Source organism: Gadus morhua, chromosome 9, assembly GCF_902167405.1.
Source record: "Gadus morhua chromosome 9, gadMor3.0, whole genome shotgun sequence".
Lineage (NCBI taxonomy): Eukaryota > Metazoa > Chordata > Actinopteri > Gadiformes > Gadidae > Gadus > Gadus morhua.
In genome coordinates, this window is record NC_044056.1 from 13,254,769 (window position 1) to 13,278,805 (window position 24,037).

At 42.9% G+C, this 24,037-nt stretch overlaps 1 protein-coding gene across 1 annotated transcript; it reads left to right on the forward strand.

Annotated features, from left to right (window-relative positions):
• Positions 1-273: 273 nt before the first annotated feature.
• rbl2 (retinoblastoma-like 2 (p130)) lies at positions 274-14,751 on the forward strand. Its single transcript, XM_030366482.1, has 22 exons — positions 274-683; positions 1,427-1,557; positions 2,171-2,371; positions 3,056-3,120; positions 4,324-4,452; positions 5,799-5,959; positions 6,053-6,117; positions 6,413-6,584; positions 7,126-7,289; positions 7,482-7,594; positions 7,949-8,052; positions 8,658-8,795; positions 8,964-9,128; positions 9,546-9,660; positions 9,778-9,915; positions 10,021-10,196; positions 11,059-11,235; positions 11,405-11,476; positions 11,890-11,989; positions 12,273-12,469; positions 12,712-12,882; positions 13,387-14,751. The coding sequence occupies exons 1-22, from the start codon at positions 546-548 to the stop codon at positions 13,552-13,554; spliced, it is 3,060 nt and encodes a 1,019-aa protein (XP_030222342.1). The 5' UTR covers positions 274-545; the 3' UTR covers positions 13,555-14,751.
• The last annotated feature ends 9,286 nt before the right edge of the window (positions 14,752-24,037 follow it).

Here is a 24,037-nt window from a genome sequence, read left to right on the forward strand (position 1 = left end):
ATTAGGGGTTCCAAAGAAAATAGTGTTGACATGGCAAACACGCGCACCCGGAAGTAGAGCATTTCCTTCCAACCAGTCTCATTTCATATTTCGTTTTAGAATCTTTACAAGCGTAAAACCATGAATATATTTCGAAACGTAATCGGGATTCCTAAAAGAATCGTGTTGACATGAGAAACACGCACAACCGGAAGTAGAGTATTTCCTTTGCACCCATTCGCTGCAACGCACTTTTAGTGGGCGTCGGTTGTGTTGACGTTATGTGGCTATTCACATACGAAGTACTTCAGCAAATGACCTACCCGCAGACTGTTCGCCGTCGTTTACTGAACCCTACGTTTTAGTCGCAGACGCGCTACGCAACGTAGTAACTGTCAGTCACAGGGCATTTAAATGGCCATACTACAGACCCCTCGTCTTTATTGCGCGTTCATAACACTGTTACACGTTTATTTTCTCTCTGAGGACTAAGACATTCGTGGTTTGGTAGTAGGGGTACGTTTTAAAGTTCGTAATTTGGGCTAACCTCTATTCGACAACTCAAAATGAGCGACGAGGACGAGTTTATGCAGAAAGCCCGAACTGGGTTTGAGGATCTGTGTCGAGCTTTGAATATGGACGAGGAGGCGAGCAGTGAGGCATGGAAAAGCTACGAGAACATCAACAGGAATTACACTCTGGAGGTAAACCCTAATGTCTGATATATCTACTGGTATATGATGTTGTTTACTGGTTTCTGCGTTCGAATACAGCTTGGACATACGCGCCTATTTTAGACAATAACAAACTTACAGTGTGATGGGGTCACTACTACAGCGTACACTTTTACAGTGACATTCACTAACTGTTGCAGTGTGATTCGTTCACTGTTACAGTGTATACATTTTCGCTGACATTCACTAACTGTTAACAGTGTGTTTATCTTCAGTAATAATTGGCGATATTGAATTCCTTCAGCATTTTGTTAAAGCATTGGAACTTCCTTGTGAAGTGTAGATATTCAGACGTCTCTTAAAATATACACTTCTCGATATGGTTTTCCATTGCAATGGGTTTATATTCTTACGTTACAACTGTATAATAACAGTACTGATCAAGTACCAGCTCGCTGTTCCGATAGACGTATTATTATAATCATTGTTTGAAACACGAATTAATAGACGCGTTTAGAAATTCTGCTCAGTGACTTAAGACACGTAAGAAAACATTATTAACAAATGACATGTGACAAATGTAAACGATGAAATTAGACCACTAGAGGGGAGAATTTCCAAAATGGTTGATTGCCCTGGTGACATATGATGCCCCAGCTCCCAATAAAGAGTGTGACACTTTGCATCTGTCTCTCTGTCTGTGCTTTTCTGTCCTTCCCCCCTCCTTTCCTTATTTTACCTCCTCCTCACCCACGACAACCTCACCCACCCAGGGGAGTGAGTTACACTGGTTGGCATGTGCCCTCTACGTGGCCTGTAGGTCTTCTGTGCCAACTGTGGGTAAAGGCACCGCTGAGGGCAACTATGTCTCCTTGACCAGGATCCTACGCTGCTCAGAACAAAGGTAGGTCAACATACAACATAGCCGGCGTCCACCGCTTCCCCATGTTATACCAGAAATACTACCAACCGGTCAATGATGAGTTATGTTTGTCCCTTTTTCTTAATGCTATCTTGTGCAAAAGGCAGGGGATTTACAGTGTAATTCCTTGCCTACTCACTGTTGTGAGTGGCTGTACAAAAGTTTTCCCCCGTCTCCAAAGCAATGGAGGACCCTGTCATGCCCTTTGTCTCAGAAGCTGATTTACTGCAACACACTCCACAGTCTCCTGGACCAGTTTACCACCAGCCTGTTAGAGTGACAATTGAACCTTGAAACATATAGTCCATGGCTGGTAAATGTAAGTTAGCAAAGTTGAATAAAACATATACTCATATAAAACGAGACCAGACGTTGAACAATAGAATTTAGGGAGTTTAAAAATAAATATGTTGTACATTATCCAAAGGACTCGAAATGTATGTATGTATTGAGCAGATGTCTCTCTCTCTCTCTCTCTCTCTCTCTCTCTCTCTCTCTCTCTCTCTCTCTCTCTCTCTCTCTCTCTCTCTCTCTCTCTCTCTCTCTCTCTCTCTCTCTCTCTCTCTCTCTCTCTCTCTCTCTCTCTCTCTCTCAGCCTGGTGGAGTTCTTCAGTAAGATGAAGAAGTGGCAGGACATGGCCAGCGTGCCCCAGGACTTCCGACAGAGCACCGAGAAGCTGGAGCGTAATTTCACCGTGTCGGCGGTCATCTTCAAGAAGTACGTCCCCATCTTCAGGTCCATCTTCAAGGCCCCGCCCGAGGAGCCGCCCCGGGTTCACCGCAGCCGCAAACAGAGGTAGGGGGGGACGGCGGCGTAACCACGGTGACAGGAATACACACCTCACAATGACAAATGCGTCACCCCTCACCCCAGGAGACAAAGAGAGACGATTGTTCGTCTCGTGCTGCAGTGTTTCGTTTTTCAATACAGGTGGATCCATAGTGATGGCAATCGAGACAGCAACCAGAATCAACCAGCATGGGCGTCGCATCCACTAGGCATTGTTTAAGAGACATTTGACTAAATCCGAACTTTGTTTCTAAATGGCCGTGGACAACCATGTATACTGTCTTGGTGGTATCGCTAATTATTATTGGTACTGATCTATCAAAAGTTAGCTAAATATAGATATTTATAGTAAGTTGGCCTTAAAAAACAATATGACTTTTTACATGTCATTTGCTTAGGTTACCTTTTGAATTGCCAAGACATACATACCTGAGAGGGCGTGTAAATACAGAAAAAGGATGTTACATTTTGTGGGGGTTTCTGCAGGATAACCCCCAGGCCAGCCCATTTTAATAGTGCTTTCAGTGCCCTTGCCAACCAGCAAAGACATGTAACGCATTCATGTGACACAAGCTTTTGTCAAAGCACGAGACATTTGGTTAATTATGGGATTATGTGTATTTGAAGCAAACAGAGAACATTCGGGTAATGCATTTAGGAATGAATGCTTAATCTTCTTTCCCTCCTCAGACGGCATCCGTGCACTGTCTCCGAGGTCTTCAACTTCTGCTGGATTCTATTTATCCATGCGAAAGGTAACCACGAAGAGACTCACCAACCAAAGCACCAGTTGAAGTTCAGTTGAACATGTACACTAGTGTTAAACATGGCAGTTAAGAGGGGGGTATGTCCGGCAGCAGTATGAAAGTGAGTATGAAAGCTCATATACGGAACCTATAAAACGGTACAGAATCTCTTCTGTCAATCTCAGTAAAGGGATTCTGACTATTTCTTCCTGTTGTTTTTATGTAAATATATTTTGACTAAATGTATTTGTGCATCATTTTCCCTTATTCGGGACATTTTAAAACACTTTGTGTAACTCAAAAGCTATGGTTAGAATTAATGTGTAGTCATTCTAAAATGGGGGGTCCATCCTACAAATCCAAAAAAAAAAAAATCGAATTGAGCCAAAGTGAGCCAACCGAGTGAGCCACTCAAGTGTACCACCCAAGCAAGCCCACCAGAACATCAGAGTATAGGGAATTCAGAGCCGAAGCGATGTTCTGGAAAAAACTGGCAGTGGGCCAGCAGTGCTGCTAAGCACCAACGAAGCCACAGATTAGATTAGTGTGGAGGGTCAGAACGTCTGCTGGGGCCAGGGTGGAGGGTGTGAACAATAGGTTTTAATGTGAGGACATGTTCAGGCTTGTTAGCACCGGCTGGACATGGTCCAGTCAATCATTGTAGCCATGTCAACACAGACATTTATATTATTTTAACAAAGGAAGTCAAACGAAACGTGCAAAAACCGACGCTGTTGCTGGCTTTGAAATTTGTTTAAAATGCCTTGCTCATAGTCACATCCATCTTCAGTCTTGAGGTTTATACTGGTTAACTATTAGGTCTGTTTCCTAGAGGCTGCTTGGCTGTCATTGTATTGTTTCCAGCTCAGGCCACAGAAATCCCCACATTGGTTAGAATCTGGGCAAATATTTGTAATGAAACATGTCTGTGCTTGCCTGTTCTTCAGTCCTAGGGGTCTAATAGAGGTGAGTTAAAGAAAGGAAAGCCTTTTACTGTTATTCAGTAACTTACCTTTACCCTTATTTATCTCTTTACTATGGATACCATAGAAAAAGCACCCAACTTTAATGGAAGGAATTTAACTTTATTTCTTTCCTTATTTATTGAATTTTTCTTCTACCTTTCTTTTGCTTGTTTGTTTGTTTTTACTTGTTTCTCTCTTCCTCCCTTAACGACCTCTCTTCCTCTTCCTCACTCATCCCGGTCTGCAGGTAACTTCCCGATGATCAGTGACGACCTGGTCAACTCCTACCACCTCCTGCTGTGTGCGTTGGACCTGGTCTTCACCAATGCCCTGCTCTGCAATGCCCGGAAAGACCTGCTCAACCCAGACTTCAGAGGTACCCTGAACTACTCTCCCTGTTCTTATTCGCCCCTCTAAAGACAGCGTGGGAAGCCGTTCACACGTGATGCAGATCTTGCTTCAGTCAAATGGATTGTGATTTTAATCCTTTTTAAAGGATTGTTTGAAGGTTAAGAAAGCTGCCAAAGTTTTTATGAGGCGATGATGTATAGTAACATTTCCAAATCAATTCTTAATGCAAATGTGTACATCAGAATGTAGTAAGAAAGACTTTTAATAATCCATGTAACGCAAACACTTATCTATTATACCCCTAACCAAGATCTATAAAAATGCAATGATAATTTCATTAGAAGAAAACGAGTTAGAAAACCTCATCCTCCGTCTTCCTAGACTATCAATGTCTGACAGAAGTTCAGGACTATATCGTTTATTTTGTTCCATCATCTCCAGTAGGAATTGGTAAACTATCCTCCAGCTCATGGAGGCAACATAAGCCCGGGGGCCGACCCGGCCACTGGTCCGCCTCAATCCGGCCCGCAACGCCATGACTCCCACACATAGACTTCACATAGTCGGGCCACCGACTTCTATATATGACCGGCGAACAAAGAATATTGAGTAGCGTGAATAGCCCCTCCTCTCCGTGTCAAAACATGATCATGCACAGGAGTAAGGATTGTTTCGGGCTTTGCCCCACAGAGAGAACGACTGGCCGGGAACATTATGATTCATATCTTGGTTGATTGCACCCAGCCAAAGGTTAGTGGTGGTGCCATCCTGTTCTAAGTCACTAAGGCCTTCTGGATAAAGAGAAATGTGCCCAACGCTGCTCTAGCTACTGGTTCAGGGACATCAGAAAACTGCATCCAGGAGCGAACCTGGCTGCACTTTATTTTTCACCGCAGTTTACTTAACAGTCTGCTTCCTCTATGTGGTTTTAACTGCTTGTCAACACCACTTGTCTAGAACACTTATAAAGGGGAAGGCTGTGATCCCTGATAATGATGCAGATCTCACACACACCCCCCCCCACCCCCCACCACACACACACACACACACACACACATCTTATCACCTCCGCCAGTCTGCTTACTGTCCGGGAAGAAATACAGTACTTGTTGCACCTCAGGAACTTCAGACGAAAGGTTAAGTTTAGAGTGAGTAAGAACACTCTCACAAAGAAACAATGCAGCTATGTACAACCCGGGGACCCTCCTTCACTTCCTTCAAGTTGATTAATAAGCCAATATATCAATTTTATGATGAAGTTTGTGTGTGTGTGTGTGTGTGTGTGTGTGTGTGTGTGTGTGTGTGTGTGTGTGTGTGTGTGTGTGTGTGTGTGTGTGTGTGTGTGTGTGTGTGTGTGTGTGTGTGCTCTAGGCCTCCCAGAGGAGTTTGGCAGTAAGGACTACAGGCCGGCCCCGGGGTCCTACTGCCTGCTGGGGAAGCTGTGTGAGCTCAACGACGGCCTGGTCCTGGAGGCCAAAGGAGTCAAAGAACACTTCTGGAAGCCCTTCATCAAGATGCTCTTCCACAAGAGGGTACACACCCGCACACCCACACATGCACACATTTTTTCGGAGGGATGGGTTTCAGGAAGACATTTTGAATGTATACGTGTGTGTGTTCCACAGATCCTGAAAGGCAGAGAGGACACCTTGACAGGTTTCCTTGACCCAATGAACTTCGGAGACAGTTTGTATGTTTCTCCCTCGCCAGTTTTAAGCTTTACCACTGCTGCCTTCTGTATTCTATTCTACTACACCATCATCTATTCTACTATAATCGACTCTATTCTGTTATACACTATACATTTTCTTCTTCTATTGCCGTCTCTATTCTGTACTACTAATTGTTATAATAGCATGCTAACAATAGATATTATAGCACACAGCATAGCATGATGTAGTCTGTACAGCTGACTACGCAGCATGATACCAAAGCACGTGGCGCAGCATATCATGACCTGCGCGTGCTGCCGCTGTGTTCCCCAGTTCCTCTCTGAGCCGGGTGTACGAGGAGCACGTCCTGTCCACCGGCAGCCTGGACGAGAGGATCTTCACCGGGGAGGGGGCCAACGAGGACATCGGCACCCCGGCGCCGTGCCTCAGCGGAGCGCCGGAGAACCAGGACAGCGCCGCCTATAGGCTGCACGCTAGCCTCACCGTAAGGAATCACGCATACAGACACACACGCACGCACGCATGCACACATAGGTCAGCTTGACATTTACTTGCTTGTTGCTCTTGATTTAATTTCTATGATGTCTCGTCCATGCTTTTGTGCTTGGGAGATGATCCTTTTCTTTTGATATCGGCTAGGATTTCTGAGATAAAGAGAGGCAAGAGAGGCGAGCGTAGTGGCTACTTACGGTTGTACAATCGTGGGTTATTGTTTTTATTTAGTTGTTAGGTTTTCCTTTTGACAGAGATGATATCCTCTGTTTCCCGCCTAGGGAATACTGTTGAAAATGGCACGGCAAATGAGCTGTGCATTGTCCCTGTCAAATAAACAAATAAATACTAGTTAGATCCACTCCCTGCCGAAATATACTCTGTTTGACGCCTTGGAAATGGAACCCCTGCCTTCTCCTTATCGACGTGATTCTGAATGGACTTGAAGTTAAAGAGGTGCAGCCCTACCTTCCTAATCGGAGACTGCACTCCATTGCATTCCTTGCACCCACCTGTCCTCTGTCTGTGCTCAGGCCACGGCCCTGAAGGTCTCCACACCGCTGTCCAGCAGGAGGTACCCCCCGGACCCCCGGCTGTCCTCTCCTGTGTCCTCAGCCATCCAGAGTGTGGGCCGGCTCCACAGCCTGCTGACAGGGGCCACACAGGGGCCCAGCGCCAAACTCACCCAGATCCTCAGGTAACACCCAGGGGACGCTATGCGTGTGTCTTTGTGTGTGTGTGTGTGTGTGTGTGTGTGTGTGTGTGTGTGTGTGTGTGTGTGTGTGTGTGTGTGTGTGTGTGTGTGTGTGTGTGTGTGTGTGTGTGTGTGTGTGTGTGTGTGTGTGTGTGTGTGTCTGAGCATCACCTTGTGTCTCTGTACTATCCACAGAGCCTGTGCTAGGGACCCCAGTGATGTCATCAGTACGAGACTGAAGGAGATGTTCCAGACCTTCTGCCAACACTATGAGGACCAGAGCCTGGAGGGCCCGGGGATGGGGAAAGGTGAACACACACACACACACACACACACACACACACACACACACACACACACACACACACACACACACTTGTGAGTCTAGACACTAGTGCATTAACACACAGTGAACCCCTCAATTGGGTTGATTCCGGCCATTGAATTAGCAGGAGAAATGACATGAACACTAGAGAACAGATATGAATGCTACAATCAAATATGCAAACATATGCAGACACCTTGTGTAGTGAGGACAGTATACGTTAAGCATGATTTCATTCAGCAACACACCATACATAATACAGACAGGGACAATGACAGCAGTGAAAAGCAAGAGTGAGAAATGCTGAGTGGGTTTGGGGGTCTGCTTCTCCCTGAAGACGTGGCAGTGAAGTTCTTCCGGCTGGGGGAGGCGCTGTACTACAAGATGTTGGAGGCCATCGTGGAGAGGGAGAAGATGATCCTGGGAGAGGCCGACCTCTCTGTGAGTAAGCCCCACATGCACCAAGCAGCTAAGCACACACTGATGTGATGTGTTGCCACAAACCTTCCAGTCGCACAATGGGCTAGTCGGAGTATATTACACGTAAGGGATGCAGAAAAGATTAAACAATTGGAATTGAAAACAACGTCACATCTCAGTTAGAACTCAAGTCTAGTTTACAATGATTTTTTCCAAATTGTAATCTTTAATTCATACATGCACCCCGGGGCTCCACTGGCTTTGCAGTTCTTACCAGCGTTGCACTGTTGTATAGCAGGATACACTTTTGAGATACACAGATTTGAATTTTATAGCCATCAAGGAACTTAAAAACGTGATGCATGAGACATCATGAGGCTCTATTTTAGGGAAGGGTACATTGTAATTGCCCTTTTATGTCGAAATATTGACAAAACATTTGCCTGTTTACTTGAATACACGTTTGATGTTTATCGTTCTTTTGTGTTTGTGTGTGTGTGTGTGTGTGTGTATGTGTGTGTGTGTGTGTGTGTGTGTGTGTGTGTGTGTGTGTGTGTGTGTGTGTGTGTGTGTGTGTGTGTGTGTGTCTGTGTCTGTGTCTGTGTCTGTGTCTGTCTGTGGGACAGGGCATCCTAGAGCAGGATATCTTCCATGGTTCTCTGATGGCCTGTTGCCTGGAGATCGTCATCTTCTCCTACAGACCGCCGGGAGACTTCCCAAACATCCTCAATATCTTCAAGATCCAGGCCTACCACTTTTACAAGGTACACACACACACACACACACACACACACACACACACACACACACACACACACACACACACACACACACACACACACACACACACACACACTCATTGCTAGCATTGCAATGCTTGACTCTAGTTAACAACGCAACACACATAGATGCTTCTCCTTCCTCGTGTCCAGGTGATCGAGGTCCTGGTGCGGGCCGAGCAGGGCCTGTTCCGCGAGGTGGTGAAGCACCTGAACCATGTGGAGGAGACGGTGGTGGAGAGGCTGGCCTGGGGCTCCCAGTCCCCGCTCTGGGACTCTCTCCGCAATGCTAAGGGCCAGGTCCCCACCTGCCAGGAGGTACACTAGCCTCCCTCACTCGCTCACAAATAGGATCTACCTAAACTTATTGATGATGGGAAAATCGTCACATTTTTCCAACTAACTTACTTCTATGGACCGCATTGTTTTTTCTAAATGGTATTTATGATATTATTATGACTTCATACATAACAACACAATTATTATTATTTTCTTGTGGAATCAGGAAATGATTACATTACGATTACATTACATGATTACATTTTTTCAAATTGTGCAATTGCTTAATTCAAGTGATGTGATAGAAGGTCCTCTGTGCTTAGTCTCTCACTAGTGTGTAACTGGATCCGATCCCTTAGCCTGTTTTTGGTTGTGCCGTCCCAGCACAGGGACGTATCGTGTTCATAACAGAGCAGGGTCCTCTGAGCCTTTAAGTAGGGCCGCCGTGTGTTTCAGGTGATGCCCCCCCGCTACCTGGAGGAGAGCGAGGCGGCGGGCGGCAGGTCCAACAGCTCCCCCATCACCCCCGTCACCCGTGGACCCGACCTCAGCGCCAACAGCACCCTCAAAGGTGGGTGTCCCGTAGCAAACCTGTGCAGGTGCCCACATTGGAGTAACCGTCCGACGACCCGTAACGAGACAGAAGCAGACAGTACAACAGAAGGTTGTCCCCTGTCCCCGCCTTCAGGTGTGTCCCCGTCTCCCACCGGCCTGCTGGACAGGTACAACTCCCCCCCCAGCGCCGTCGCCCCCCACCGCCGCCGCCTGTTCGTGGACACCACGGACGCCCAGCCCACCTTAGTCACGGTGCAGATACCCCTGCAAGGTGAGGCCGAGGGCTCACCGACCAACACAACCCAACCCTTCGGCTCTGGCTCAATCCATGTAGACCGTGGACACGTGATCCTCATTATGACCTTTGAACCTGCAGGGATCACCTTCTTCCCGCTCCAGATGATCCCGGGCCAGGGATCGACCACGCTGCATCCCATCTCGGCCCAAGCTCTGACGGGGGCCATTAGCAGCCCATCCCCTGCCCCCAAACCGCCCAGCAGACCGGCCAGCGTGCCGCTGAGGAAGGGCTCCCTGTCGCTGTTCTTCAGGAAGGTGAGGGTCACCATTAACACCCAGCGGGTAAACCCATCCTCGCAGTGACTGAGGCCCCGGGTTTCAAATCTATCCGGACCTTTGGCGGTTCCGTGTTAGGATTCGTGTGGACGCCTGAAACGCAAGCGATCGCGACATCGCCCCCCCCCCCCACCAGCTGGGGGACGTCAGAGTTGCGTTGAATTCTTTTAAAGTTTTTTTATTGTATTCTTTTTGTAACTTTAAATAAAGCCCCTTGATGAATTGAATTACTAACTTTACATTAAAAAGTACTTTTGCTCAATTTAAAAGGTTGAATCTCCTCGTGACTGAATGTTTGTATACAGCGCGCAGGCTTGAGGCGCTCCACTTTTCTCTGTGGAGAACCAGCGCCTTGAATATTTACTACAGCGTTTCTACAGCTCGATGCGGTTTCGCAATGGATCCGTCTTTAGGGAGACATTCCTGAACCGCATAAAACGAAACCGGATCGTTTTCGCCCATTTCGGCTCCGTGTGGACGGGGCCTGACATGACGTCGTCAGTCAGGATGGAAGATGTCACGACATCATGCACCTTTACTTGTTTGTTAGGTCTCAATGTTTCAGCAGGCTTAAAATTCAACAGCATTTTATGGTAGACATTTTCCATAATTCAAATTTCTATATATTCCCATGACTTCTCTTTGAGTCTTATATTAGGTGTTATAAACAGTCCCATCCTCATGCTGCTTCTCTTCGTCTTGTACGCATCATTATTACTTGTGAGAGTCAACACCTCACCAGGGGTTCAATCTATCGCCTGTACCGAGTCGTCCACCCAAAGCAGCACCTCGGGATCAGAACCTAGTGACCCCCCACCCCCCCCCCCCCCCTGTCCTGCAGGTGTACCACCTGGCCAGCCTGCGGCTCAGAGACCTGTGCTCCCAGCTGGACATCTCCCGTGAGCTGCGGCAGAAGATCTGGTCGTGCTTCGAGTACTCGCTGGTCCACTGCACTGAGCTCCTGATGAACCGCCACCTCGACCAGCTGCTCATGTGTGCCGTCTACGTCATGGCCAAGGTCCGTGTGGCCCCGTCCGTCCGTCTGCCTGCTCCTCGGCCCCCCTGTCTGTCTGTCTGTCTGTAGTTCTGCGTGTGTACTGTGTCGTTGAGTTGGGTTGGACACACAGGGTTGATGGACATACTGGTGGGGTGAGAGGTGCCGATTTAAGCGAGCTGCTTCTCTACAGGTCACCAGAGAAGACAGATCTTTCCAGAACATCATGAAGTGCTACAGGACCCAGCCGCAAGCCTGCAGCACCGTAAGGCTGATTCATATCCACTACAGCCCCCTACATCTGTGATATGAAACCGTTCTTGGTTGAGATGGAGAGCTCCGTTCTGTCTGATTACGCACGGTTTCCACATCTTGTTTATGATAAAACCTGCACCGATAAAGAGACTGTGAACAGCCAAAATGCTCTTCAAAGTACCCATTGATAGGATCATTTTAACAAGTGGGGTGGTATGACATGAGACCCTGTGTTCTCTGTGTGGTGGTATCCCTTTGGCTCCCTCTGGTGGACCAATCAGTATTATTTGTATTGACGTTGTGGACACAATACTACTTAATACAGTCGGTGACCATGTTAACAGAAGGCCTGTGTGTGTGACTCAGGGTGATAATGTTGACTGTATGTATGCGGCTGACACCCCTTTACTGTGTGCCTCTCAGGTCTACAGGAGTGTCTTGATCTCAGAGAGTCGGAGGAACCTTTCAGATGGCAGCAAAGTCAGCAAGCTGAAGTCCCCTAGCACCAAAACCCAAGAGCAGGGTAAGGTGGAGCCAGTGTGTGTTTTGATCTCCGTGGCTGAAACAGAGTTCAACTTCTCGGTCACAAGTAATATGACGGGGTGTGTGGTGCTTTTCATATATAACATCGCCCTAACGCTGTTACCCAACAGCGGTACTAAAAAAGTAGACATCAGGTCTACACAACAGCAGACGACGAACCAGGAGTGGAACACTATATCATACGGATGAACTAGGAAGATGGCAGGTACTTCCCTTCGGCCCGTCTCTGACACTGTTCTCCCTCCTCCATCCGCCTCCTACAGGTGTCAATCTGAGAACCCCCCCCTCCACCCCCTCCTCCACCTCCACCCCCTCCACCACCTCCACCCCCTCCACCTCCTCCACCTCTCTGATGGACCAGGAGGAGCGGGGGGACCTGATCTGCTTCTACAACCAGGTCTACATCACGCCCATGCGGCCCTTTGCTCTGCGATACTCCCTGAGCTCTCCCTCCGCAGGGGTAAGTCTGCCTGATGGGGGGGAATATGTTTGGGGGGTAGTTGAGGGGGGGGGGTAGAATCTAGTTATTAGATTCAAAACTTGAGCCATGCTTGAGTATTCATATTAATAATCCTGTAATTTTGTGTGTGTGTGTGTGTGTGTGTGTGTGTGTGTGTGTGTGTGTGTGTGTGTGTGTGTGTGTGTGTGTGTGTGTGTGTGTGTGTGTGTGTGTGTGTGTGTGTGTGTGTGTGCGCGCCCCAGGCGGAGTCCCCTCCCCTGTGTCCGTACCCCAGCGTGAGGTGTGGTGCGGCCCGCCGTGTGCAGCTGTCCAGTAAACACTGCGTTTACGTCTCGCCGCACGGGACTAGCGGCCCCGCCACGCCCCCCCCCCGCCACAACATATACTACTACATCAGCAACAGCCCGTCGGACGTGAGACACACACACACACAGACGCCGACGGACAGACGCACGCATGCACACGTACAGTCACTGTACACACCCTCTCTCTCACTCGCCCACTCCGTCCAATCCTGATCGCTCACTCACTCACTCACTCACTCACTCACTCACTCACTCACTCACTCACTCACTCACTCACTCACTCACACACTCACACATTCTCTCTCTCTCTCTCTCTCTCTCTCTCTCTCTCTCTCTCTCTCTCTCACTCACTCACTCACTCACTCACTCACTCACTCACTCACTCACACACACACACACACACACACACACACACACACACACACACACACACACACACACACACTCACACTCACACAGACAAACACATACATGACTATCATATCGTAGCCAACAATACATACAACATGCAGACACAAACATGAGTTTATGACACGATGCTATTATATTTCCACCTATTATTAAAGGTATGACACACAGCCTGATCTCTGTGTCCTCTATCGCCCCCTGCAGCGCCTCCGGGAGATCAACAGCATGATCCGCACGGGGCAGAGTCCCAGCAGGAAGCACAGCCTGCCCCTGGAGGAAGAGCCAGAGCCCAAGAAGGCGTGTCCAGAGAACCAATCGGCACTGCTCCGCAGGCTGCAGGACGTGGCCAACGACCGTAGCTCCTCCCACTGAGCCCCACCTCCCCCTTCTCTTTCATGAACTTTTTTTAAACAAAGCTAATAATGGATCAAGTCGTAGGCCAGATGGAGCCAAAGCAAGCAAATGGGTTTCTCTTTCTATTTCTCTGTTGATGACTACACCTCCATGCGCAACACTCAAGGGCTAGGCTGAGAGGAGGGCGTGCAATTCACCATTTGCCCCATCTACCCTAAGGCAATCTCCGTCCTCTTGCTTCCTGTGAGCTGTGTACGCCAGTTAACAGGCCCCGTGAGCATGAAGAATACAAACATAACAGGAAGAAGAACAACGAAGACAAGGAAAAATAAATAATTTCACTAAGCAATAACATGTAATTGCTTAAAGGGGACCTATTATGCTTTTCGACTTTTATGACCTATAAACGTTGTTACAATGATTGATAGTCATGTTTAACCATTCACAAAAAACGATGTAGATTTTCGGGAAACTCTACCTCTCATCTGGGCGCTTTCAGCCTTCTCTGTCAACGCTCGGTTTCGTCCTTCTCCGCCCCCTCGCCCCCCTGCTGCCAACCCAACTCCGTTGTGATTGGTTAATACCTTCCTTGAAGCGCGCGTGCGGGCAGTTTGACCAGGCATATGGGGGCGCGGCAGGAGTGCATCTACGTAGATGATTTCCCGGAAATGTGAACAAGTGAATCGCAAACGTTGTCCCGAGTGTTTAGCGCTCTGCACAGCCACCCCAGACTGTCAGCAGGGAATATGTCGAAATACATGTACGTTATTATTTGACACTTAAGTATGGTTAAACATGACTATCAATCATTATAACAACGTTTATAGGTCATGAAAGTCGAAAAAGCATCCCCTTTAAAATAAAAAATTAAGAAATATACATATTTACATATATATTTTATGAAAGGAAAAATGTATTGGTAGATGAGCTAAAAAGTGTATATAGTCTGTTTTTAATATGATATAGTAAGTGCAGATCTTGGTAGTTGCTCTTTATTAAGATAACCGTTATAATAGTTTGTACTTTGTTTTTCCTATTCCCTATCCATTATGTGTTTTTGATTATAAAGCATTACTGTCTCTTTGGCCCTCAACAATTTGCCAAGTTAGCCTACTCTCACAGCATGGAACAGAAGGCAGCTTAACAAAGCAGCCCAATACATCAACACTAGCACTCTTGACCCTGTACATTTTTAATAAAAGTATGTTGTTTGCAGATGTGGATTTTATTCGGGTTTCATACAGAAGAAGCTCCTGCCTGTTTAGGATGGTTCTTCACCAGCTGTGTTATCTTACATTCCCGTGAGATGGTAATGCCAGAAGAAATGAGCTTGAGTTGAAATCATATTGTAGCAAAGTACCTAGGTGGCGGCCAGTGGCGAAGCTAGACCTTTTTTGGGTGGGCTCAAGCCCACCCAAAACTTGCCTTAGCCCACCATGTCGTTTCGTCCACAAATCTAATATTCTACCTTTTTTTTTTTACACAAGCAATGAGAGAATGGATGCTGTACAATAATGAACAGGCTCAAATGGGCTAGTGAAATCGAGCACAACCTTCCTGGAGGGATCTCTAACCTCTGATTGGTGGGTGGGCGTCTCCTGTTCGACAAAACCCAAAATGCAACTTAACATAGTTTCTGCTGTTTTGTCTGTCAAAAAGGCTAGCTAATCTTTATCAGAAAATCCACAATTTCCAGCTGCATTACCAGGTAATAATAATAATAATCATTTTAAAACCTTAAAATAATCAGTCCATTAAATGACAGTTGACCACAAGGCGATTCTATCTATGCCTCTTCTTGAATTACTGCATGTTTTAGTTGGCAGAGGCTTGTAATGCTGCATAGCATGATAAGCATGAAAAGGTGCAAGGAGCAGAAAAAGTTGACATGGGTGCTAATTTTCAGTCAAAAAAAACGCTGGCATTATTTTATCAGCTGAGGGCATATTCATTGCCATAACAACGTGAGTTAATCAACAAGTACAACATGTTCTAATACTATGAGACTAGATACTACTGATAAAAGGTGTCAGGCACGAGCGGCAGACGGGACTTAGTGTCTTATTTATTTATTTATTTATTTTAATGAGTTACTTATTTTATATTAAATAATGATAATACCAAGGGTCAGAAGTTTTACAAGAACTATTATCTTACAAGTCATGACAGAGGGACTTGCTGTCTTTATTCATGCTTGAAAGATGATCATATATTATTATTTTTTTGAAAGGGAATAAGCTGATGAAGCTGACAAGTGACCAATGTTTACTGTTTAAAAATATCTTTCATTAAATGCAAACCCCAGTTAATCATTTGCTCTTGTTTCTCTGTTTTGAGATTCACACAGACTTAGCAGTCTTGTTTAAATGTTACAAATCGAGTTTTAAACTGAACTTGGAAATTGTTTTAAGTTGTTGCAGATGTTATCTCCGGTAATTTTATTAATCTAAATAAATATTAGCAGGTTCTCAATAGTAGGCTATTTCAATTCAGGCAGGGCGCGAAAAAATGTCTGTCTCCTAGGGTGGGAATGACAGAAAATAATTGAGAACCACTGGTCTAGAACATGTTGTACTTGTTGATTAGCTCACGTTGTTAGGGCAATGAAAACGCCCACAGCTGATAAAATAAGGCCAGTGATTTTTTTTACTGAAGATTAGCACCCTTTTTTTTTGCATCAGAACAAGATTTTTTTGCATCAGAAGTTTTATGAAAATGTATTGGTCCCTGAAAGTGAGAAAACATAGTTTAGTGTTCCCGAAATAGTGGTATGTTTCTCATATTATTGATCTAGTACATGTTGTACCAATGTGTTTCAGTAACTGTGTAAATAAAAAAAAACATATGGAGTAACATTGTCGTTTTTATCAAATGAAACATGAGGGGTGAAACTGTCATTTTTCTTTGGTCGTCATGAAAAAAACCATAAGGGGTAACACTGTTGTATTTGATTGGTCGTCATGAAAAAAAACACAAGGGGTAACACCGTTGTTTTTTATTGGTCGTCATGAAGAAAAACATAAGGGGTAACACTGTTGTCAAATAAAATATAAGGGGTAACACTGTCGTTTTTTATCAGTCGTCATGAAGAAAACCATAAGGGGTAACACTGTCGTTTTTTATTGGTCGTCATGAAAAAAAACATAAGGGAAATAATAGAAATTTATAAATCTAAGTGGGAACTGGCGAGAGCTGTTAGCGAATCCCCTGGAGACCGGGGTTCAAATCCGGTTGATGTCCTCTGTTGGAAAACTTATTTCTATTTCATGCGAATTATAAAGTGAAGTATAACCATTGTGTTGACTTTATTCTGTGTCTTGATGGTGCATTGATAAGTTCAGAGGTTAACACTCTAAACAGCTCAGGTTCGGTTCCCCGCAAAAACGTCGGCAGGGGTACCACTGTGGTTATTTATTGGTCGTCATGAAGAAAAAACATATTTGAAAAAAAAAAAAAATTGTCTTTGTCAAATAAAATATAAGGGGTAACACTGTTGTTTTTCGTCAGTCATCATCTGTCGTTTTTTATTGGTCGTCATGAAAAAAAACACAAGGGGTAACACTGTCGTTTTTTATTGGTCGTCATGAAAAAAAAACATAAGGGGCAACACTGTGGTTTTTTATTGGTCGTCATGAAAAAAAACATAAGGGGAAACACTGATGTTTTTTATTGGTCGTCATGGAAAAAACCATAAGAGGTAACACTGTTGTTTTTTATTGGTCGTCATGAAAAAAACCATAAGGGGTAACACTGTTGTTTTTTATTGGTCGTCATGAAAAAAAACATAAGGGGCAACACTGTTGTTTTTTATTGGTCGTCATGAAAAAAAACATAAGGGGAAACACTGATGTTTTTTATTGGTCGTCATGGAAAAAACCATAAGAGGTAACACTGTTGTTTTTTATTGGTCGTCATGAAAAAAAAACATAAGGGGTAACACTGTCATTTTTTATTGGTCGTCATGAAAAAAAAACATAAGGGGCAACACTGTTGTTTTTTATTGGTCTTCATGAAAAAAACCATAAGGGGTAACACTGTCGTTTTTTATTGGTCGTCATGAAAAAAAAACATAAGGGGCAACACTGTTGTTTTTTATTGGTCGTCATGAAAAAAAACATAAGGGGTAACACTGTTGTTTTTTATTGGTCGTCATGAAAAAAAAAAAAAGGGGCAACACTGTTGTTTTTTATTGGTCGTCATGAAAACAAACATAAGGGGTAACACTGTTGTTTTTTATTGGTCGTCATGAAAAAAAACATAAGGGGTAACACTGTTGTTTTTTATTGGTCGTTATGAAAAAAAAACATAAGGGGTAACACTGTCATTTTTTATTGGTCGTCATGAAAAAAAAACATAAGGGGCAACACTGTTGTTTTTTATTGGTCGTCATGAAAAAAAACATAAGGGGTAACATTGTTGTTTTTTATTGGTCGTCCTGAAAAAAAACACAAGGGGTAACACTGCTGTTTTTCATTGGTCGTCATGAAAAAAATCATAAGGGGTAACACTGTTGTTTTTATCAAATAAAACATGAGGGGTGACACTGTTGTTTTTTATTGGTCGTCAAGAAAAAAACATTAGGGGTAACTGTCGTTTTTTATCGGCCGTCATGAAATAAACATAAGGGCTAACACTGTTGTTTTTTATTGGTCGTCATGAAAAAAAACATAAGGGGTAACACTGTTGTTTTTTATTGGTCGTCATGAAAAAAAACATAAGGGGTAACACTGTTGTTTTTTATTGGTCGTCATGAAAAAAAACACAAGGGGTAACACAGTTGTTTTTAATTGGTCGTCATGAAAAAAAAACATAAGGGGTAACACTGTTGTTTTTTATTGGTCGTCATGAAAAAAAACATAAGGGGTAACGCTGTTGTTTTTTATTGGTCGTCATGAAAAAAAACATAAGGGGCAACACTTGTTTTTTATTGGTCGTCATGAAAAAAAACACAAGGGGAAACACTGCTGTTTTTATTTGTCGTCATGAAAAAAAAACATAAGGGGTAACACTGTCGTTTTTTATTGGTCGTCATGAAAAAAAAACAAAAGGGGCAACACCGTTGTTTTTTATTGGTCGTCATGAAAAAAAACATAAGGGGTAACCCTGTTGTTCTTTATTCGTCGTCATGAAAAAAAACATAGGGGGTAAAACTGTGGTTTTTCTTTGGTCGTCATGAAAAAAACCACAAGGGGTAACACTCGTTTTTTATTGGTCGTCATTAAAAAAAAACATAAGGGGTAACACCGTTGTTTTTTATTGGTCGTCATGAAAAAAAACATAAGGGGTAAGACTGTCGTTTTTATTAAATGAAACGTAAAGGGTAACACTGTCGTTTTTTATCTGTTGTCATGAAAAACCCTTAAGGGGTAACACTGTCAAAATGTATCGAATAAAACATAGGGGGTAAGACTGTCGTTTTTATCAAATCAAACATGAGGGGTGACACTGTTGTTTTTTATTGGTCGTCAAGAAAAAAACATAAGGGGTAACTGTCGTTTTTTATTGGTCGTCTTGAAATAAACATAAGGGGTAACACTGTTGTTTTTCTTTGGTCGTCATGAAAATAAACATAAGGGGTAACACTGTTGTTTTTTATTGGTCGTCATGAAAAACACATAAGGGAAAACACTGTCGTTTTTTATTGGTCGTCATGAAAAAAAACATAAAGGGTAACACTGTTGTCTTTGTCAAATAAAATATTAGGTGTAACACAGTCGTATTTTATTAGTCGTCATGAAAAAAAACAAAAGGGAATTGATAGAAATACACACATATATTTTAATATCATGTATATCCTCTTTATTGATGATTAATTATTGTGTATTGTCATCGCCTCAGTGGTGCAGTGGAGTGCACTCTGCCTAACCCACTGCAGACAGCGGCTCAATTTCTGTGGAAAACACAATATCTTTAATTTTAAACGTAATGCTATCATGTCTATTGCACTGTCATATATAATCTCAGACATAATTAATTTATAAATCTAAGTGGGAACCGAAGAGAGCTGTGAGCTAACCCCCTGGTGACCGGTGTTCAAATCCGGTTGATGTCCTCTGTTGAATGACTCTTATTTCTATTTCATGCGAATTATAAAGTGAAGTATAACAATTGTGTTGAATTTATTCGGTGTCTTGATGGTGCATTGATAAGTTCGGAGGTTAACACTCTAAACAGCTCAGGTTCGGATCCCCGCAAATGCGTCGACAGGGGGACGACTGTGGTTTTTTATTGGTCGTCATGAAGAAAAAACATCTTTGAAAAAAAAAAAAAAAATTCTTTGTGAAATAAAATATAAGGGGTAACACTGTTGTTTTTCGTCAGTCATCATGGGAAAAAAACATAAGGGGTAAGACTGTCGTTTTTATCAAATGAAACGTAAAGGGTAACACTGTCGTTTTTTTATCTGTCGTCATGAAAAACCCATAAGGGGTAACACTGTCGAAATGTATTGAATAAAACATAGGGGGTAACACTGTCGTTTTTACCAAATGAAACATGAGGGGTGACACTGTCGTTTTTCTTTGGTCGTCATGAAAAAAAGCATCAGGGGTAACACTGTTGTTTTTTATTGGTCGTCATGAAAAAAAAACATAAGGGGTAACACTGTTGTTTTTTATTGGTCGTCATGAAAAAAAACACAAGGGGTAACACTGTTGTTTTTTATTGGTCGTCATGAAAAAAAGCATCAGGGGTAACACTGTTGTTTTTTATTGGTCGTCATGAAAAGAAACATAAGGGGTAACACTGTTGTTTTTTATTGGTTGTCATGAAAAAAAAACATAAGGGGTAACACTGTTGTTTTTTATTGGTCGTCATGAAAAAAAACATAAAGGGTAACACTGTTGTCTTTGTCAAATAAAATATTAGGTGTAACACAGTCGTATTTTATTGGTCGTCATGAAAAAAAACAAAAGGGAATTGATAGAAATACACACATATATTTTAATATCATGTATATCCTCTTTATTGATGATTGATTATTGTGTATTGTCATCGCCTCAGTGGTGCAGTGGTGTGCACTCTGCCTAACCCACTGGAGACCGCGGCTCAATATCTGTGGAAAACACAATATCTTTAATTTTAAACGTAATGCTATCATGTCTATTGCACTGTCATATATAATCTCAGACATAATTAATTTATAAATCTAAGTGGGAACCGAAGAGAGCTGTGAGCTAACCCCCTGGAGACTGGTGTTCAAATCCGGTTGATGTCCTCTGTTGAATGACTCTTATTTCTATTTCATGCGAATTATAAAGTGAAGTATAACAATTGTGTTGACTTTATTCGGTGTCTTGATGGTGCATTGATAAGTTCGGAGGTTAACACTCTAAACAGCTCAGGTTCGGATCTCCGCAAATGCGTCGACAGGGGGACGACTGTGGTTTTTTATTGGTCGTCATGAAGAAAAAACATCTTTGAAAAAAAAAAAAAAAATTCTTTGTGAAATAAAATATAAGGGGTAACACTGTTGTTTTTCGTCAGTCATCATGGGAAAAAAACATAAGGGGTAAGACTGTCGTTTTTATCAAATGAAACGTAAAGGGTAACACTGTCGTTTTTTATCTGTCGTCATGAAAAACCCATAAGGGGTAGCACTGTCGAAATGTATTGAATAAAACATAGGGGGTAACACTGTCGTTTTTACCAAATGAAACATGAGGGGTGACACTGTCGTTTTTCTTTGGTCGTCATGAAAAAAAGCATCAGGGGTAACACTGTTGTTTTTTATTGGTCGTCATGAAAAAAAAACATAAGGGGTAACACTGTTGTTTTTTATTGGTCGTCATGAAAAAAACACAAGGGGTAACACTGTTGTTTTTTATTGGTCGTCATGAAAAAAAGCATCAGGGGTAACACTGTTGTTTTTTATTGGTCGTCATGAAAAAAAACATAAGGGGTAACACTGTTGTTTTTTATTGGTCGTCATGAAAAAAAACACAAGGGGTAACACTGTTGTTTTTTATTGGTCGTCATGAAAAAAAGCATCAGGGGTAACACTGTTGTTTTTTATTGGTCGTCATGAAAAAAAACATAAGGGGTAACACTGTTGTTTTTTATTGGTTGTCATGAAAAAAAAACATAAGGGGTAACACTGTTGTTTTTTATTGGTCGTCATGAAAAAAAACATAAAGGGTAACACTGTTGTCTTTGTCAAATAAAATATTAGGTGTAACACAGTCGTATTTTATTGGTCGTCAAGAAAAAAAACAAAAGGGAAATGATAGAAATACACAAATAGATTTTAATGTCATGTGTATCCTCTTTATTGATGATTGATTATTGTGTATTGTCATCGCCTCAGTGGTGCAGTGGAGTGCACTCTGCCTAACCCACTGCAGACAGCGGCTCAATTTCTGTGGAAAACACAATATTTTAAACGTAATGCTATCATGTCTATTGCACTGTCATATATAATCTCAGACAAAATTCATTCATACATCTAAGTGGGAACTGGCGTGAGCTGTGAGCTAACCCCCTGGAGACCGGGGTTCAAGTCCGGTTGATGTCCTCTGTTGGAAGACTCTTATTTCTATTTCATGCGAATTATAAAGTCAAGTATAACCATTGTGTTGACTATAGTCTGTGTCTTGATGGTGCATTGATAAGTTTGGAGTTTAACACTCTAAACAGCTTAGGTTCGGAGCCCTGCAAAAACGTTGACAGGGGTACCACTGTGGTTTTTTATTGGTCGTCATGAAGAAAAAACATATTTGAAAAAAAAAAAAATTGTCTTTGTCAAATAAAATATAAGGGTGTGTGTGTGTGTGTGTGTGTGTGTGTGTGTGTGTGTGTGTGTGTGTGTGTGTGTGTGTGTGTGTGTGTGTGTGTGTGTGTGTGTGTATGAAAAAATATGACCGATGTTTTTCATCGGTCATTATGGGAAAAAAACATAAGGGGTAAGACTGTCGTTTTTATCAAATGAAACGTAAAGGGTAACACTGTCGTTTTTTATCTGTCGTCATGAAAAACCCATAAGGGGTACCACTGTCGAAATGTATAGAATAAAACATAGGGGGTAACACTGTCGTTTTTACCAATGAGGGGTGACACTGTCGTTTATCTTTGGTCGTCGTGAAAAAAAGCATAAGGGGTAACACTGTTGTTTTTTATTGGTCGTCATGAAAAAAAACACAAGGGGTAACACTGCTGTTTTTTATTTGTCGTCATGAAAAAAACATAAGGGGTAACACTGTTGTTTTTTATTGGTCGTCATGAAAAAACATAAGGGGTAACGCTGTCGTTTTTTATTGGTCGTCATGAAAAACACATAAGGGGTAACACTGTTGCTTTTGATTGGTCGTCATGAAAAAAAACATAAAGGGTAACACTGTTGTATTTGTCAAATAAAATTTAAGGGGTAACAGTGTCGTTTTTTATTGGTCGTCATGAAAAAAACAAAAGAGAAATAATAGAAATACACACATACATTTTAATGTCATATATATGCTCTTTATTGATGATTGATTATTTTGTATTGTTATTGCCTCAGTGGTGCAGTGGAGTGCACTCTGCCTAACCCACTGGAGACCGCGGCTCAATTTGTGAGGAAAACACAATATTGTTAATTTTAAACGTAATGCTATCATGTCTATTGCACTGCCATATATAACCTCAGACAAAATTAAATTAAAAATCACTGTGGGAAGTGATGAGAGCTGTGAGCTAACCCCCTGGAGACCGGGGTTCAAGTCAGGTTGATGTCCCCTGTTGGATGTGTCTTATTTCTATTTCATGCAAATTATAAAGTCAAGTTTAACCATTGTGTTGACTTTATTCGGTGTCTTGATGGTGCATTGATAAGTTCAGGGGTTAACACACTGAACAGCTCAGATTCGGATCCCCGCAAAAACGTCGACAGGGGTACCACTGTGGTTTTTTATTGGTCAACATGGAAAAAACATGAGGGGTAACTCTGTCGTTTTTTATCGGCCGTCATGAAATAAACATAAGGGGTAACACTGTTGTTTTTATCAAATGAAACATGAGGGGTAACACTGTCGATATTTATCAAATAAAACATAGGGGGTAACACTGATGTTTTTCATTGGTCGTCATGAAAAAAAACACAAGGGGTAACACTGTCGTTTTTATCAAATGAAACATGAGGGGTAACACTGTCGTTTTTATCAAATGAAACATAACGGGTAACACTGTCCTTTTTTATCGGTCGTCATGAAAAAAAACATAAGGGGTAACACTGTTGTTTTTCATCAGTCATCATGGGAAAAAAAATAAGGTGTAACACTGTCGTTTTTAACAAAATATACGTAAAGGGTAACACGGTCGTTCTTTATCTGTCGTCATGAAAAACCCATAAGGGGTAACACTGTCGAAATGTATCGAATAAACCATAGGGGGTAACACTGTCGTTTTTATCAAATCAAACATGAGGGGTAACACTGTCGTTTTTATCAAATGAAACATAACGGGTAACACTGTCCTTTTTTATCGGTCGTCATGAAAAAAACATAGGGGGTAACACTGTCGATATTTATCC